Source organism: Oncorhynchus mykiss, chromosome 11, assembly GCF_057628025.1.
Source record: "Oncorhynchus mykiss isolate SJ-2025 chromosome 11, ASM5762802v1, whole genome shotgun sequence".
In the NCBI taxonomy this organism is placed as follows: Eukaryota; Metazoa; Chordata; class Actinopteri; order Salmoniformes; family Salmonidae; genus Oncorhynchus; species Oncorhynchus mykiss.
This window is the reverse complement of record NC_143032.1, coordinates 8,735,001-8,748,672: the sequence shown is the minus strand read 5'-3', so window position 1 is coordinate 8,748,672 and position 13,672 is coordinate 8,735,001. Positions and strand designations below refer to the sequence as shown.

The 13,672-nt window shown below is 46.0% G+C and overlaps 1 protein-coding gene across 12 annotated transcripts in view; it reads right to left on the bottom strand.

Annotated features, from left to right (window-relative positions):
- Positions 1–13,672, bottom strand: part of LOC110535213 (uncharacterized) — a 166,574-nt gene that overhangs the window by 89,993 nt on the left and 62,909 nt on the right. For 10 of the 12 annotated variants that reach the window (XM_090189283.1, XM_090189287.1, XM_090189286.1 and 7 more), the window contains 3 exons: positions 3,052–3,165; positions 2,420–2,509; positions 724–834 (listed from right to left, as the gene is read on the bottom strand). In XM_090189283.1, coding sequence (XP_090045409.1) covers positions 724–834; positions 2,420–2,509; positions 3,052–3,165 — 315 coding nt within the window. Of the gene's footprint in view, positions 1–723; positions 835–2,419; positions 2,510–3,051; positions 3,166–3,281; positions 3,575–13,672 lie in introns of those variants that run through there. The other 2 variants (XM_090189291.1, XM_090189296.1) reach the window with 1 other exon arrangement.

The following is a 13,672-nucleotide window of genomic DNA, read 5'->3' as shown; positions in this document are numbered from 1 at the left end:
GCCCATAAAGCCCTCAGCCAAAACCCAGACCTCATCAACTGAACTGGGCATGAGGTATGGAGGAGGGGTAGGGGCTGGATGCCGCTGAGTATACCGGCACCGGTATGATGAGATATTCAGATAGATAAGTTGGCTGAGGGGATGGACCGGGCTGACAGATGGCAACGGCTATTCAGGATTTGTGGCACACCCTCTAGTTTGCATATTGACTTTTACAAATGCCATACATGCATGCCCAATAGGAAACAGACAGAGAGAGAGAGAGAGAGAGAGAGAGAGAGAGAGAGAGAGAGAGAGAGAGAGAGAGACAGACAGACAGACAGACAGACAGACAGACAGACAGACAGACAGACAGGCTGACAGACAGACAGACAGACAGACAGACAGACAGACAGACAGACAGACAGGCAGGCAGACAGAGAGGCAGACAGGCAGACAGAGGCAGACAGGCAGACAGAGGCAGACAGACAGACAGAGGCAGACAGGCAGACAGAGGCAGACAGGCAGACAGAGGCAGACAGACAGACAGAGGCAGACAGGCAGACAGAGGCAGACAGACAGACAGAGGCAGACAGGCAGACAGAGGCAGACATACTGAAAGACATACACATAGGCCCTAAGAGCTGGCTTAAGATGTTGGTAGGTACTGAGAGGTACGTAACTTGGCACCGAGGTAGGTACTGTTATTGATATGTGTGTGTCTTAGTGTGTATTTCCCTCTACCTGTAGACATGTCCTTGGGCGTCTGGTGCTCAGCGATGCTGGGAGGCCTCTCTGCTGACAGTAGAGCCATCCCCATGTCCATATTCACCCCCATGGCATGCTGGGAGAAACCTGCCACACAGAGATGCAATCAGCATCCGTACTCGCCAAGGGTCTCAGAGTAGTATGATCTAGGATCAGCCCCACCTCTGTCCATGTAATCCTATTCATTGTGATCTATAAGACAAAACTGATTCTAGATCAGCACTTCTAGTCTGAGATGCGTTGTAAATACAGGCCCAAAGCCGCTTTGAACTGATCCCGATACAGAGTCAGACAAATGTCACACAGACCAGGACCAATCAGAGCTTAGATCAACCTCTGAGAGACCAATGAACAGGTTGAACATTAGTCATCGCACAGGCAGACAGAACGAGACGTTATCAATCTGAAGAGCTCATTGAGGAAAGTTCGAAAGATGATTAATGTAGAACGAGGCCTTTCAGATGCAGAAACGAGGGACAGAGACGTGAAAATGGAGTTCTATTCATCAATAAGTGTCCCTGAGTCAGGACTGCCTAGCAACACTTTCTGAGGCAAGTGCAGTCCGAAATGTCACAGACAGCGAGAAAGTGACACTGTAATGCAGCGTTTCCCAAACTCTGTCCTGGGGTCCCTAAGGGGGGCGCGTTATAGTTGTTGCTCTTAACACTACACAGCTGATTCAAATAATCAAAGCTTGATGATTAGTTGGTTATTTGAATCAGCTGTGTAGTGCTAGGCCAAAAACCAAAACGTGCCTCCCTTGGAGTCCCCAGGACCGAGTTTGGGAAACGCAGCAGTAATGAGAATTCCGTGCGTGTGTTCCCTTTTGTGTGTTTATGTGTCTGTGTGTGTCTTTGAGTGACTAGCCCTACAGCAGTGATTCAGTCGTACCGAGATGACAAATGCCATTAGGCTGTGGTGGGGTTGTATCTGCCGCAGCTGGCATCGTAGACGCACAACTCAACTCAGCCCATAACTCTCAGACCAGCACAAATTAGGCCAGTCACAACTCCTAAGCCACCAATGTGGCAAAACAGAGCATGGTCAGCTCAAGGGGCACTAAGTAAATACTCTGTAGTATGGCACCCAGTTTATAATAGCAATAAGGCCCGAGGGGATGTGGTATATGGCCAAAATACCACAGCTGTTCTTATGGACTACAAGATGTGGAGTGCCTGGTACAGCCCTTAGCCGTGGTATATTGGCCATATACCACAAACCCCCCTGAGGTGCCTTATTGATATTATAAACAGCTTACCAACGTAATCAGAACAGTAAAAATACATGTTTTGTAATTCCCGTGTTATACGGTCTGACATACCACGGCTGTCAGCCAATCAGCATTCAGGGCTCAAACCACCCAGTTTATAAATACATGTTTTACATTCATTGCATAGTCTTTGTAATGTATTACACTCAGTTTACAATGTTTTTTTAGCCAGCACGTATTCTTATCGTGTGATTGTATACGTCATTTGACGTTAAAATTGAATTAAAATCTGCATAACTAATTATGACGTGTGCAAAACGAACCCTACATAATCCATTTAATATAATATATAATATAATATCACGTAGTGAAGGGTTTCTGATGGATGGCATGGTATTATTCTGGCAAAAGCATGTAGGATGTGTGTAGCTCAAGTATTGACAATTGAATCAAAGACTCTACCTGAGGAATCTCTTATCAGTCCACTATCCATCATCTGGGGCGGGATGTTGGGCTGGGAGCTCCACTGATCAGGGATGCCCGCCATGGAGCCTGGACAGAGAGAGAGGGAGAGAGATAGAGGGAGGGAAGGGAGGGGGAGGGGGGGGCAGAGGAAAGCGCATGAATAACAGGATCAGAGAGGGGAAATAGAGGGAGAGAGATAAAGAGAAAGAGAAAGGGAAGGAAAGAGGGAGCGAGAGAAAGAGCGAGAGAAAGAGCGAGAAAGAGAGAGAGGTGGGTGTGACTAAGCATGAGACCTTCCACTCCAAACTGAACAGTACAGTACTCTCTTTAAGGGTGAACAACACATATCTTTAAGGGTGAACAACACATCTCTTTAAGGGTGAACGACACATCTCTTTAAAGGTGAACAACACATCTCTTTAAGGGTGAACAACACATCTCTTTAAGGGTGAACAACACATCTCTTCAAGGGTGAACAACACATCTCTTCAAGGGTGAACAACACATCACTTCAGTCACACCTGTAGGAGTTGAGTTCAAATCTCAACTAGCTTTCCAAATCAATATATAAGATATGGTTCAGGATAAACATGATTTCATGTACAATAGTGCATCATCAGGTGTCTTACCTGAGAGGAAATCTGTTGCTGCAAAGACCTGGTGCTCTGCCGAGTTGGGACGCACTTCCCCCTGTGGTTCTGGGCGCGAAGCTGATATCTGTCCCCCCGGTGTCACATTAGAACCTGAAGTGTCGGGAACACAGATCACCTCACATTAGTTCCACTCTCTGGCAACACACCGCAAACCCCCCCCCCCCCACTCACTGTACAGAACAAGCACAAAAACCTCACTCACTCACCTGTATTTTCCACTACATAAATATATAACAAGCCTGTTAAATCTAAAACAGCATTTGATATGGGTAATTCTCTAGCCCCTCTCTCTCTTTCCAGTGCAGTCTCAGCTGTATCTCTGTGTAAGCAGTAGCTCTGTGATGATCAGTGGCTGCAGTAGCCTGGGCCGTGGTGACGTCTCCCTGTCTGTGACTGGTTCTGTCCCCCCCCCCCCCCGCTCCACCGCCCCCATCCCAGGGCTTTGGAACCTAACTCCACTATCTAGGCCCTCCGCCTGATCGCCAGATCCGATGTGCCTGTTATTTGGCCGTTGTGAGAGAGAGCTCCCCCCCCCCCCCTGTATCCCTGCAGTTACAGAGAGGGTGACAGTGAAGCGGGTGGACAGGACGACACCCAAAGTCATAAACACAGCCCCGCCGCATCCAAAAGCCAGACAGGGGGGCAGGCGGGGGGAATTTGGACTTCCCAGACGGGCCACGGGACTTTTCGTCGGTCAGAGAGGGCACTGATTAATTCGAAAGCACCGGTGTGTCCTCACATGTTTCTGTGTGTGTGTGTGTGTGTGTGTGTGTCTGTGTGTGTGTGTGTGTGTGTGTGTGTGTGTGAGTGTGGCTCAGAGTTCGATAATACATTAACCTATTCAGAGAGACAAGACAAGACACAAAGAGTTGAACCAGATAGGCTGTTTGTATTTGTTAATTTATTATTGATCCCCATTAGTTCCTGCCAAGGCAGCAGCTACTCTTCCTGGGGTTTATTATTGATCTCAATTAGTTCCTGCTATGGTAGCAGCTACTCCTCCTGGGGTTTATTATTGATCCCCATTAGTTCCTGCTAAGGCAGCGGCTACTCTTCCTGGGGTTTATTATGGATCCCCATTAGTTCCTGCCAAGACAGCAGCTATTCTTCCTGGGGTTTATTATGGATCCCCATTAGTTCCTGCTATGGCAGCAGCTACTATTCCTGTGGTTTATTATGGATACCCATTAGTTCCTGTCAAGGCAGCAGATACTCTTCCTGGGGTTTATTAAGGATCCCCATTAGTTCCTGCCAAGGCAGCAGCTACTCTTCCTTGGGTTTATTATGGAGCCGCATTAGTTCCTGCCAAGACAACAGCTACTCTTCCTGGGGTTTATTATGGATCCCCATTAGTTCCTGTCAAGGCAGCAGCTACTCTTCCTGGAGTTTATTAAGGATCCCCATTAGTTCCTGTCAAGACAACAGCTACTCTTCCTGGGGTTTATTATGGATCCCCATTAGTTCCTGTCAAGGCAGCAGCTACTCTTTCTGGGGTTTATTAAGGATCCCCATTAGTTCCTGTCAAGGCAGCAGCTACTCTTCCTGGGGTTTATTATGGATCCCCATTAGTTCCAGTCAAGGCAGCAGCTACTTTCTGGAGTTTATTAAGGATCCCCGTTAGTTCCTGTCAAGGCAGCAGCTACTCTTCCTGGAGTTTATTAAGGATCCCCATTAGTTCCTGTCAAGGCAGCAGCTACTCTTCCTGGGGTTTATTAAGGATCCCCATTAGTTCCTGCCAAGACAACAGCTACTCTTCCTGGGGTTTATTATGGATCCCCATTAGTTCCTGTCAAGGCAGCAGCTACTCTTCCTGGAGTTTATTAAGGATCCCCATTAGTTCCTGTCAAGACAACAGCTACTCTTCCTGGGGTTTATTATGGATCCCCATTAGTTCCTGTCAAGGCAGCAGCTACTCTTTCTGGGGTTTATTAAGGATCCCCATTAGTTCCTGTCAAGGCAGCAGCTACTCTTCCTGGGGTTTATTATGGATCCCCATTAGTTCCAGTCAAGGCAGCAGCTACTTTCTGGAGTTTATTAAGGATCCCCATTAGTTCCTGTCAAGGCAGCAGCTACTCTTCCTGGAGTTTATTAAGGATCCCCATTAGTTCCTGCTAAGGCTGCAGCTACTCTTCCTGGTGTCCAGCTACATTAAGGCAGTAATATACAATTAAAACAACATTACATTTCACAACACATGAAGTGTGTTCCCTCAGGCCACATGTGTCTGTGTCTCTTCACAGTCCCCGCTGTTCCATAAGGTGTATTTTTATCTTTATCTTTTTTTTTTTTTTTTTACATCTGATTCTACTGCTTGCATCAGTTACTTGATGTGGAATAGAGTTCATTGTAGTAATGGCTCTATGTAGTAATCAAATCCAAGATGGCGTAGCAGTCAGACGTCTTTGTCTTGTCGTGTCCCTTGTATATATCGTTTTACATCTTTTTCTTCGCATATCTTTTAAAATATTTTGCTAAACCTCAACTTCTAAATACTCTCCTGCAACCCGCCTCACCCAATGTGGCGTGGATCTGCTTTTTTTTCTAAAGTATCTATATTTACAAACTGAACATTTTCAACTGGATCTTCACATCTAGCTAACCGCAATCCCGGATGACTACTCCTGGCTAGCATTTCCATCCCAGAGCAAGCACCAATTAGCTTGAAGCTAGCCTGGCCAGGGCTCCTGTGCTACCACCGAAGCATACTCCTGGGCTACAATATCCGGACCCCTTCTACAGCCGGTACGGGGCATGGAACCCCGCAGATCCCCTACGACTGGAATACCGACATAATCTGCCCGAGGACTCCAACAGGCCCCTCAGGCGCGAAGCCCACTGAAGGCCCATTCTGCAAACCAGCTAGGCCTGCTAGCTACCTAGAGCTACTTGGAACCCCACTAATTCCACGACTGGTCTATCGACGTTACCGCACAAAGAGGCAAAAACAGACTTACCCCCATCGCGACGTCCCCCAAAGGCTAACTTGCTAGCCCCTGCTATCTGCTTGCTTGCTAACCCGGTCTGCTAACTGCTAGCTTGCCTGCCCGGTCTGCTAACTGATAGCCCCTGCTAACTGCTTGCTTGCTAACCCGGTCTGCTAACTGCTAGCCCCTGATAACTGCTTGCTTGCTAACCCGGCCTGCTAACTGCTAGCTTGCCCCAGTCTACTAACTGCTAGCTTGTTTAGCCCCGGCCTACTAACTATTAGCTTGTTAGCATCGGCCTGCTTACTGTCTGAATCGCCAATATGCCTTAACCAACCATGTTGTTCCACCTCCTACATATGCGATGACATCACCTGGTTTAAACATCTCTAGAGACAATATCTCTCTCATCATTACTCAATGCCTAGGTTTACCTCCAATGTACTCACATCCTACCTTAACTTTGTCTGTACACTATGCCTTGAATATAAGTTATCGTGCCCAGAAACTTGCTCGTTTTACTCTCTGTTCCGAAAGTGCTAGACGGCCAGTTCGAATAGCCTTTAGCAGTACCCTTATCTTAGTTCTCCTGTTCCTCTGATGATGTGGAGGTTAATCCAGGTCCTGCAGTGCCTAGCTCCACTCCCACTCCCCAGGTGCTCTCATTTGTTGACTTCTGTAACCACAAAAGCCTTGGTTTCATGCATGTTAACATTAGAAGCCTACTCCCTAAGTTTGTTTTACACACTGCTTTAGCACACTCTGCTAACCCAGATGTCTTAGCCGTGTCTGAATCCTGGCTTAGGAAAACCACTAAAAACCCTGAAATCTCCATCGTTAACTATAACGTTTTCCGCCAAGATAGAACTGCCAAAGGGGGAGGAGTTGCAGTCTACTGCAGAGTAATCTACTGCAGAGATAGTATTACAGAACGCTGCCCAAACAATTTTAGTTTCTACTTCTAAAAATTCACCTTTCCAGAAACAAGTCTCTCACTGTTGCCGCTTGCTTATAGACCTCCCTCTGCACCCAGCTGTGCCCTCGATACCATATGTGAATTGATTGCCCCCCATCAAATTTTCTGAGCTCGTGCTACTAGGTGACCTAAACTGGGACATGCTTAACACCCCGGCCTTCCTGCGATCTAAGCTTGATGCCCTCAATCTCACACAAATTATCAATGGACCTACCAGGTACAACCCCAAATCAGTAAACGCAACTTTTCAGGGAAGTTAGGAACAAATATACACAGGCAGTTAGAAAAGCTAAGGCAAGCTTTTTCAAACAGAAATGTGCATCCTGTAGTACTAACTCAAGAAAGTTCTGGGTCACTGTAAAGTCAATGGAGAATAAGAGCACCTCCTCCCAGCTGCCCACTGCTCTGAGGCTAGGAAACACTGTCACCACCGATAAATCCACTATAATTGAGAATTTCAATAAGCATTTCTCTACGGCTGGCCATGCTTTCCACATGGCTACCCCTACCCCGGTCAACTGCCCGGCACCCTCCATAGCAACTCGCCAAAGCCCCCACCATTCTCCTTTACTCAAATCCAGATAGCTGATGTTCTGAAAGAGCTGCAAAATCTGGACCCCAACAAATCAGCCGGGCTAGACAATCTGGACCCTCTCTTTCTAAAATGATCTGCCGAAATTGTTGCAACCCCTATTACTAACCTGTTCAACCTCTCTTTCGTATCGTCTGCGATTCCCAAAGATTGGAAAGCTGCCGCGGTCATCCCCCTCTTCAAAGGGGGTGACACTCTAGACCCAAACTGTTACAGACCTCCTGCTCCTACCCTGTCTTTCTAAGGTCTTCGAAAGCCAAGTTAACAAACAGATTACTGACCATTTCGAATCCCACCATACCTTCTCCGCTATGCAATCTGGTTTCAGAGCTGGTCATGGGTGCACCTCAGCCACGCTCAAGGTTCTAAACGACATCATAACCGCCATCGAAAAGACACATTACTGTGCAGCCGTATTCATCGACCTGGCCAAGGCTTTCGATTCTGTCAATCACAAAATTCTTATTGGCAGACTCGACAGCCTTGGTTTCTCAAATGATTGCCTCGCCTGGTTTACCAACTACTTCTCTGATTGAGTTCAGTGTGTCAAATCGGAGGGCCTGTTGTCCGGACCTCTGGCAGTCTCTATGGGGGTGCCACAAGGTTAAATTCTAGGGCCGACTCTCTTTTCTGTATACATCAATGATGCTGCTGGTGATTCTCTGATCCACCTCTACGCAGACGACACCATTCTGTATACTTCTGGCCCGTCTTTGGACACTGTGTTAACTAACCTCCAGGCAAGCTTCAATGCCATACAACTCTCCTTCCGTGGCCTCCAACTGCTCTTAAACGCAAGCAAAACTAAATGCATGCTATTCAATCGATCACTGCCCGCTCCTGCTCACCCGCACCTGCTCGCCCGTCCAGCATCACTACTCTGGACGGCTCTGACAACTACAAATACTTGGGTGTCTGGTTAGACTGTAAACTCTCCTTCCAGACTCACATTAAGCATCTCCAATCCAAAATTAAATCTAGAATCGGCTTCCTATATCGCGACAAATCATCCTTCACTCATGCTGCCAAACATACCCTCGTAAAACTGACCATCCTACCGATCCTCGACTTCGGTGATGTCATCTATAAAATAGCCTCCAACACTACTCAACAAACTGGATGCAGTCTATCACAGTGCCCTCCGTTTTGTCACCAAAGCCCCATACACTACCCACCATTGCGACCTGTACGCTCTCGTTGGTTGGCCCTCGCTTCATACTCGTCGCCAAACCCACTGGCTACAGGTTATCTACAAGTCTCTGCTCGCTAAAGCCCCGCCTTATCTCAGCTCACTGGTCACCATAGCAGCACCCACCCGTAGCATGCGCTCCAGCAGGTATATCTCACTGGTCATTCCGCCAATTCCTCCTTTGGTCGTCTTTCCTTCCAGTTCTCTGCTGCCCATGACTGGAATGAATTGCAAAAATCTCTGAAGCTGGAGACTCACATCTCCCTCACTAGCTTTAAGCACCAGCTGTCAGAGCAGCTCACAGATCACTGCACCTGTACATAGCCCATCTGTAAACAGCCCATCTATCTACCTACCTCATCCCCATACTAGTATTTATTTATTTATTTTGCTCCTTTGCACCCCAGTATCTCTACTTGCACATTCATCTTCTGCCGATCTACCATTACCTCATTTGCACTCACTGTATGTAGACTTTTTGTTTTGTTTTGTTCTACTGTATTATTGACTGTATGTTTTGTTTATTCCATGTGTAACTCTGTGTTGTTGTATGTGTCGAATTGCTATGCTTTATCTTGGCCAGGTCGCAGTTGTAAATGAGAACTTGTTCTCAACTAGCCTACCTGGTTAAATAAAGGTGAAAACAAAATGTGTACCTCCCATAGTCTGTTCTGGACATGGGGACTGTGAAGAGACCTCTGGTGGCATGTCTTGTGGCGTATGCATGGGTGTCTGACCTGTGTGCTAGTAGTTTAAACAGACAGCTTGGTGCATTCAACATATCAATACTTCTCACAAATACAAGTAGTGATGTAATGGCACCGGAGGGGATGGCTGCCGTTTTACAGGCTCCTAACCAACTGTGCTATGTTGTGTGTTTATTCGCGTTGTTTGTAACTTATTTTGTACATAATGTTGCTGCTAACGTCTCTTATGATCAAAAAGAGCCTCTTGATATCAGAACAGCGATTACTTACTTTGAACGCTTTCGATAGAAAACCCTCTAACGTTTCCAAAACTGTAAAGATATTGTCTGTGAGTATAACAGAACTGATGTTGCAAGCGAAAGCCTGAGAAAAATCCAATCCGGAAGTGCCCCAGGTTTTGAAAGCGCTGCGTTCCAATGACTCCCTAGTTGGCTGTGAATGTGCCATCAACGAGCTTACGCTTTCTACGTATTCTCCAAGGTGTCTACAGCATTGTGACGTAGTTTTTACGCATTTCTGTTGAAGAATAGCCGTAGGCGAGCACATTGCGTAAGTGGTCACATGGGGGCTCCGAGAGAGATTCTCGCGTAAAGTACAGAGGTAGCCATTACTTCAATCGGTCCTAGAGAAAAACAAATTGTTTCAACGGATATATTATCGAATAGAAATTAGAAAAACATCTTGAGGATGGATTCTAAACAACGTTTGCCATGTTTCTGTCGATGTTATGGAGCTAATTTGGAAAAAAAATCGGAGTTGTGGTGACCGCAATTTCCGGGCGATTTCTCAGCCAAACATGAAGAACAAACGGAGCTGTTTCGCCTACAAAAATAATATTTTGGGAAAAAATGAACTTTGGCTATCTAACTGGGAGTCTCGTGAGTGAAAACATCCGAAGTTCATCAAAGGTAAACGATTTAATTTGATTGCTTTTCTGATTTCCGTGATAAAGTTGCCTGCTGCTAGCAAGGCATAATGCTATGCATAAACTTACACAAATGCTTGTCTAGCGTTGGCTGTAAAGCATATTTTGAAAATCTGAGATGACAGGGTGATTAACAAAAGGCTAAGCTGTGTCTCAATATATTTCATTTGTGATGTTCATGAATAGGAATATTTTCTAGGGATATTTATGTCCGCTGCGTTAGCTAATTAGTTTCAGGCGATGATTACGCTCCCGGATCCGGGATGGGTAGTATCAAGAGGTTTTAATGAGTCCGGAGTGAAGGATATACTCAAACAAACTGAACGATCTACGATTAAGACTATCCTACCAACGGGACATTAAAAACGGTAATATCTTATGTTTCACCGAGACGTGGCTAAACGACGACACAGATAAAATAGAGCTGACTGGCTTCTCCGTGCATCGGCAGTACAGAGCAGCTACATCTGGTAAGACAAGGGGCGGGGGTGTGTGTCAATTTGTCAATAACAGCTGGTGCCCGATATCTAATATTAAAGAAGTTTCGAGGTATTGCTCGCCTGAGGTAAAATACCTCATGATAAGATGTAGTCTGCACTATCTACCAAGAGAGTTCTCATCTGTAATATCCGTAGCAGTCTATTTACCACCACAAAACGAAGCTGGCACTAAGACCTCAACCAACTCTATAAAGCTATAAGCAAAGAAGAAAATGATCACCCAGAAGCGGCGCTCCTAGTGGTCGGGGACTTTAATGCAGGCAAACTTAAATCAGTTTTACAAAATTTGTACCAGCACGTCACATGTGCAACCAGAGGGAAAAAAAAACTCTAGACCACCTTTACTCAACACATAGAGACGCCTACAAATCTCTCCCTTGCCCTTCATTTGGCAAATCTGACCATAATTGTCACGGTCGTCCTCCTCTTCATCTGAAGAGGAGAGGCGAAAAGGATCTGAGGACCAATACGCGGCGTGGTAAGTGTCCATGGTCAATCTTTAATAAAGAAAGTAGCGAACACTGAAAACTATACAAAACCAGTAAACAAAATAACAACCGTGAAGCTAATCATATGGACTGTGCTGAAACAAGCCATCAACATAGACAAACAAACATAGACTGACAACCCAACTCACGCCCTGACCATACTAAATAAATACAAAACAACGGAAATACAGGTCAGAACATGACAATAATTCCATTCTCCTGATTCTTGCTTACAAGCTAAAACTAAAGCAGGAAGTACAAGTAACTCGCTCAATACGGAAGTGGTCAGATGACACGGATGCTACGCTACAGGACTGTTTTGCTAGCACAGACTGGAATATGTTCAGGAATTCATCCAATGGCACGGAGGGGTATACCACCTCGGTCACCAGATTCATCAATAAGTGCAACATCCGCATCGAGCTAAAGGCTAGAGCTGCCGCTTTCAAGGAACGGAACACTAATCCGGACGCTTATAAGAAATTCCACTATGCCTTCAGACGAACTATCAAACAAGCAAAGCGTCAATAAAGGATTAAGATTGAATCCTACTACACCGGCTCTGATCCTCGTCGGATGTGGCAGGGCTTGAAAACTATTACGGACTACAAAGGGAAATCCAGCCACAAACTGCCCAGTGACACGAGCTTACCAGACAAGCTAAATGCCTTTTATGCTCGCTTCGAGGCAAGCAACACTGAAGCATGTATGAGAGCACCAGCTGTTCCGGACGACTGTGTGATCACGCTCTACACAGCCGATGTGAGTAAGACCTATAAACAGGTCAACATTCACAAAGCCGAGGGGCCAGACAGATTACCAGAACGTGTAGTCAAAGCATGCACAGCCCAACAGGCAAGTGTCTTCACTCACATTTTCAACCTCTCCCTGACTGAGTCTGTAATAACTACATGTTTCAAACAGACCACCATATTCCCTGTGCCCAAGAAAGCAAAGGTAACCTGCCTAAATGATTACTGCCCCATAGCACTCACTTCGGTAGCCATGAAGTGCTTTGAAAGGGAATGGCTCACATTAACACCCTCATGCCGGAAACCCTAGACCCACTCCAATTTTCATACCGACCCCCAACAGATCCACAGATGACGCAATCTCAATCGCACTCCACACTGCCCTTTCCCACCTGTACAAAAAGGACACCTATGTTAGAATGTTGTTCAGTGTTCAACACCATAGTACACACAAAGCTCATCACTAAGCTAAGGACCCTGGGACTAAACAACTCCCTCTGCAACTGGATCCTGGACTTAGTAACGGGCTGTCCCCAGGTGGTAAGGGTATGTAACAACACGCTGATCCTCAACACTGGGGTCCCTCAGGGGTGCGTACTTAGTCCCATCCTGTACTCCCTGTTCACCCACGACTGCATGGCCAAGCATGACTCCAACACCATCATTAAGTTTGCTGATGACAGCCTATAGGGAGTAGGTCAGAGACCTGGCAGTGAGGTGCCAGGACAACAACCTCTCCCTCAATGTGAGCAAGACAAAGGAGCTGATCTTGGACTAAAGGAAAAGGCGGGCCGAACAGGCCTCCATTTAACATCGACAGGGCTGATGTGGAGCGGGTCGAGAGCTTCAAGTTCCTTGGTGTCCACATCACCAACAAACTATCATGGTCCAAACACACCAAGACAGATGTGAAGAAGTCACGACAACACCTTTTCTCCCTCAGGAGAAAGTTTATTGTCTAGTCACTTTACAAATTACCTCGACTATTTATTTATTTTATTTTATTTCACCTTTATTTAACCAGGTAGGCCAGTTGAGAACACCTTTATTTAACCAGGTAGGCCAGTTGAGAACACCTTTATTTAACCAGGTAGGCCAGTTGAGAACACCTTTATTTAACCAGGTAGGCTAGTTGGTGAACACCTTTATTTAACCAGGTAGGCCAGTTGAGAACACCTTTATTTAACCAGGTAGGCTAGTTGGTGAACACCTTTATTTAACCAGGTAGGCCAGTTGAGAACACCTTTATTTAACCAGGTAGGCCAGTTGAGAACACCTTTATTTAACCAGGTAGGCCAGTTGAGAACACCTTTATTTAACCAGGTAGGCTAGTTGGTGAACACCTTTATTTAACCAGGTAGGCCAGTTGAGAACACCTTTATTTAACCAGGTAGGCCAGTTGAGAACACCTTTATTTAACCAGGTAGGCCAGTTGAGAACACCTTTATTTAACCAGGTAGGCTAGTTGGTGAACACCTTTATTTAACCAGGTAGGCCAGTTGAGAACACCTTTATTTAACCAGGTAGGCCAGTTGAGAACACCT